The 3,738-nt window shown below is 57.8% G+C and overlaps 1 protein-coding gene across 1 annotated transcript; it reads left to right on the top strand.

Annotated features, from left to right (window-relative positions):
* The first annotated feature begins 221 nt into the window (after window positions 1-221).
* HOXC13 (homeobox C13) lies at window positions 222-3,303 on the top strand. The gene is made up of 2 exons (XM_072847319.1): window positions 222-855; window positions 3,047-3,303. Exons 1-2 carry the CDS (start codon window positions 222-224, stop codon window positions 3,301-3,303), a joined length of 891 nt encoding a protein of 296 aa, XP_072703420.1.
* Window positions 3,304-3,738: the final 435 nt, after the last annotated feature.

The raw sequence follows: 3,738 nt of genomic DNA, 5'->3' as shown, positions 1-3,738 counted from the left end.
CGGGGGGGGCCGTGTGGGCGTGGCCGCGGGGGATTTCTTAATGGAGCGGCGGCGGCGCGACGGCGGCGCATGCGCGCGCGGGGCCGATATGTTGGGGGGGTCGCGGGGCGGCGGGGCGCGGCGCGGAGCTTCCCCCGACGGCGGCCGAGGAGGAGGAGGAGGAGGAAGAGGAGGAAGAAGAGGAGGCGGCGGAGGCGGCGGCGGGAGCAGCGCGGCATGACATGACGGCACCGCTCGGCCTCCCCCCGCGCTGGCCCGACGGCCTCGCCTGCCGCTGCGAGGACGCCCCGCGGGAGAAGAACCGCATGGAGGGGCTGGGGCACTGCCGGGAGATGATGCCCCACGCGGGACTCGCCGTGCCCACCGCCCCACCGCCGCCGCCGCCGCCACAGGGAACCGCGTACGCCGAGCTGGCGGCCGCCGAGCCCCCCCGGCAGTGCCCGTCGGGGGCGGCTTCCAGCGCGGCTCTGGGCTACGGTTACCCCTTCGGTGGGGGCTACTACGGCTGCAGGTTGTCCCACTCCCACGGAGTCAACTTGCAGCAGAAACCCTGTGCCTACCACCCCGGGGAGAAGTACCCCGAGGCCGGCGGGCCCCTGCCCGGCGAGGAGCTGCCGTCGAGGGCCAAAGAATTCGCCTTTTATCCCGGTTTTCCCAGCTCCTACCAGGCGGTCCCTGGCTATTTGGACGTGTCGGTGGTACCGGGGCTCGGTGGTCACCCGGAACCGAGACACGACGCTTTGCTTCCCATGGAAGGTTACCAACACTGGGCTCTTTCTAATGGCTGGGATGGGCAAGTGTACTGCTCCAAAGAGCAATCGCAGTCTGCACACCTCTGGAAATCACCTTTCCCAGGTAGGCTGCTCCGGGAACCGGCGTGCTCGCCTGCGTCCCAGCCGCCAGCTCCCACCGGAGGGGTGGATGTGCGTGTGTGCGGATGAGTGTGCATATATATACACACGCGCATATACAGATAGATACGTGTATGCCTGTATATGTAATTAAAGGGAAAGAAATGGCTCTGGAATGCCTCCTGTGCAAGGCAATGTGTATGAACATGTATGGGAAAGAAGGTGAAGCAATCATTTCTGAATCAAAATACACGCCGTGAGCTTGCTTGGAAAGTAACTTTGCCGTTTAATTCTTCCCTTTCTTCTCTCCTCCCTCTTGTTGCCTCACCTAAAGAGCGTCTCTCGGTGCTTTTCTCTGCAATTTCCCCTCTGCTTGCCGCTTCTCTGAGTGCAGAAAGCTTCAAAAGGCCAAAAAAAAAAAAATTTTTTTAAAAACCTTTTCTCTAGTGGTTCAGTCGAATGAGAAGTGTCGGGGGCTGGGACAGTAAATCATATCGCAATTACACACGGTTATAGGAAGAGGTGTCAAGTGACAAATGAATCTGTTTGGAGGGGAAGAAGGGAGGCAGAAGGTGGCGGGGGGGAGGACCGGCGGGGCTTCTCTGCCAGGTCAGGCAGGCATCCCACCCGACTGACAGCCCGGGAAGGCAAAACCCCTCCTTGGAGCATCTCTTAGCCCAGCAAATCCCTCGCTCCCTTTCCCTCCTGGTCCCACCGGGCCCGGCCGGCTCCGTGCCCCGACGGCAGCGGGAGGAGGAAGGTGATGGTGGGTGCTGCCTCCCCGTACCTCTCTCCAGACTCTTTCCAGCCCCCCCAGTCCCAGCGTTGGGTGGGGAAGGAGGGGGGGGGGAAATAACCACAATAAAACGAGGGGGGAACCCTACAGCATCGGGGATGGAGAGAAGGGACGGGTGGCATTAGTCCTTTGGGGGGGCAACGGGGGGGGACACATCGGTTTATGTATTTTCCTTCTTCGGGACAAAGAGGGACGGAGGAATGGGCTTTCCCGGGAGCTTTTTTTGGGGGGGAATTTGGTGGTGCATTGTTGGCTGCATGAAGGGTGTGTGGGTTTTTCGGGGGGGGGTCCTCGCATTCCAGCTGTATTTGGGGGAGCTGCCGTCCCCACCGCTTTCTCTCCCCATCGCCTGCGGCTCTGGTGAACCCCCTGAAGGAGATTCCTGCCCCCCCACTGGCCTTTGCGGCACCCCCAGCACCCCAATTCCCCCCCAAGAGCCGATGGCCCCCAAAGCTCCTCCAGGGGCTCCCCAATTAACTCCTGTCAGCCATAATTGGGGCTGCGCTGCCTGCCGAGGACAGCTCGCCTCCATCTTCCTGCTCCAGCCAGCCGGGTCACACCTTTGCGGCGAGGAGCCTCATCGCCCAGGTCACCCCCCCACCCTGGCAGGGGGCTGGGAAGGGGCTGGGGCTGCCCCAAAGCTTGGGGGGAGCTTTGCCCACCCCCCCAATACCGACAGAGTGAAGATGCTCCCCGCATCCCCGCTGAACCCATTCCCAATAGCTCCTCTGCAAAGCACAGAGCATCTCCCCCTCCTCACCCCCCGCAAAAGTCACTAAAGGGGGGGGGTCTGGGGTTATTCTGGCTGGGTTTGCCCCCCTTCCTTCCCCCGAGGGGCTTCCTGGGCTGCATCAAGCCGGCGGGAGGGGCTGGGATGCGGGGGATGCACTTGTCTCTGCACCGGGCTCGGTGTTGGGGGGTGAGCATCTGCGGAGACCCCCGAGAAGATTTGCTGCCAGGTGGAAAAAAAAACAAAAAAAAAAGGGGAGGGGGTTAGAAAAAGGCAGAAGGAAATAGGGGAGAAGCTCTAGATATTGTCCAAAATCTATCCGTCTGGAAGGTCCCTTTAGTCTGCGGGTTGACTTGATGCTCCTTGTTTATCAGCGTGGGCAGCGTCGCCAAGAAAAACAGGCTTTCACCACGCGAATTATGAATGTTATGCTATTATTACTATTACGATAGGATTATTCCCCTCGCTGGATGCATTCTCTGCCTGTCTTGTCTCCTTTTCCCCTCTCTTTCTCCCCCTTTCTCTTCACTCGCACTCCTCCACTCTTTATCCTCCTTTTCCCCCCCTTTCTCTCTCTCCCCGATGTGCAGAAATCCCCACCCCACGCCCTGGGATGCAGAAAACCCCCCTCTCGTCCTTATGTTTTATTTTATTTTTTTCTTAATCCAGACGTGGTCCCCTTACAACCCGAAGTCAGCAGCTATCGGAGGGGACGAAAAAAAAGGGTCCCTTACACCAAAATCCAACTGAAGGAGTTGGAAAAGGAGTACGCGGCCAGCAAATTCATCACCAAAGAGAAGAGGAGGAGGATTTCGGCCACCACCAACTTGTCCGAACGCCAAGTGACTATCTGGTTCCAGAACCGGAGGGTCAAGGAGAAGAAGGTGGTGAGCAAATCCAAGACAGCGCATCTCCACCCCACCTGACAGCGGGTGACTTTGGAGGAGAAGGGGCAAGGAAAAGGAAGCAAGAAGCGTAAATATTTATCTGGTAGTTTGTATGATAAACGTCATCGGGACTCTGCTGATTCCAATTCATTATTTAAAAAACAAACAAAAAATAATAATCGACAGAGACAAGTGCACACACGCATCCCCCCCCCCCCCCCGCCAAAAAAACCACCCACTTTGATTTATCCCTCTGCCCCGCTCTGACTGTGAAAACCCCAGTTTGGCTCTGAGAAATCCATCGATAAAGTTAAACTGTGTATATTTGTAAAAGAAAATCCTAATAAGCTAAGAGCGTAGTCACGTTAAAGGAGAGAGGAACTCTGAATGTCGCCCTATAACGCTGTATAGTCCGACCCCCTCGCCAGCCCTTCGTATCTCGGGCCATTTCACCCACCGATGTATAAATGTATG

The sequence above is a fragment of the Ciconia boyciana genome, chromosome 27 (genome assembly GCF_034638445.1).
Source record: "Ciconia boyciana chromosome 27, ASM3463844v1, whole genome shotgun sequence".
NCBI lineage: Eukaryota > Metazoa > Chordata > Aves > Ciconiiformes > Ciconiidae > Ciconia > Ciconia boyciana.
This window is presented reverse-complemented; position numbering and strand designations above follow the sequence as displayed.

Bases quoted from the DNA above. Each gene is read 5' to 3' on its own strand.
- HOXC13 (XM_072847319.1), top strand. From the start codon at position 222: ATGACGGCACCGCTCGGCCTCCCCCCGCGCTGGCCCGACGGCCTCGCC. The intron at 856-3,046 runs GTAGGCTGCTCC...TTCTTAATCCAG, and splicing joins CTGGAAATCACCTTTCCCAG to ACGTGGTCCCCTTACAACCC.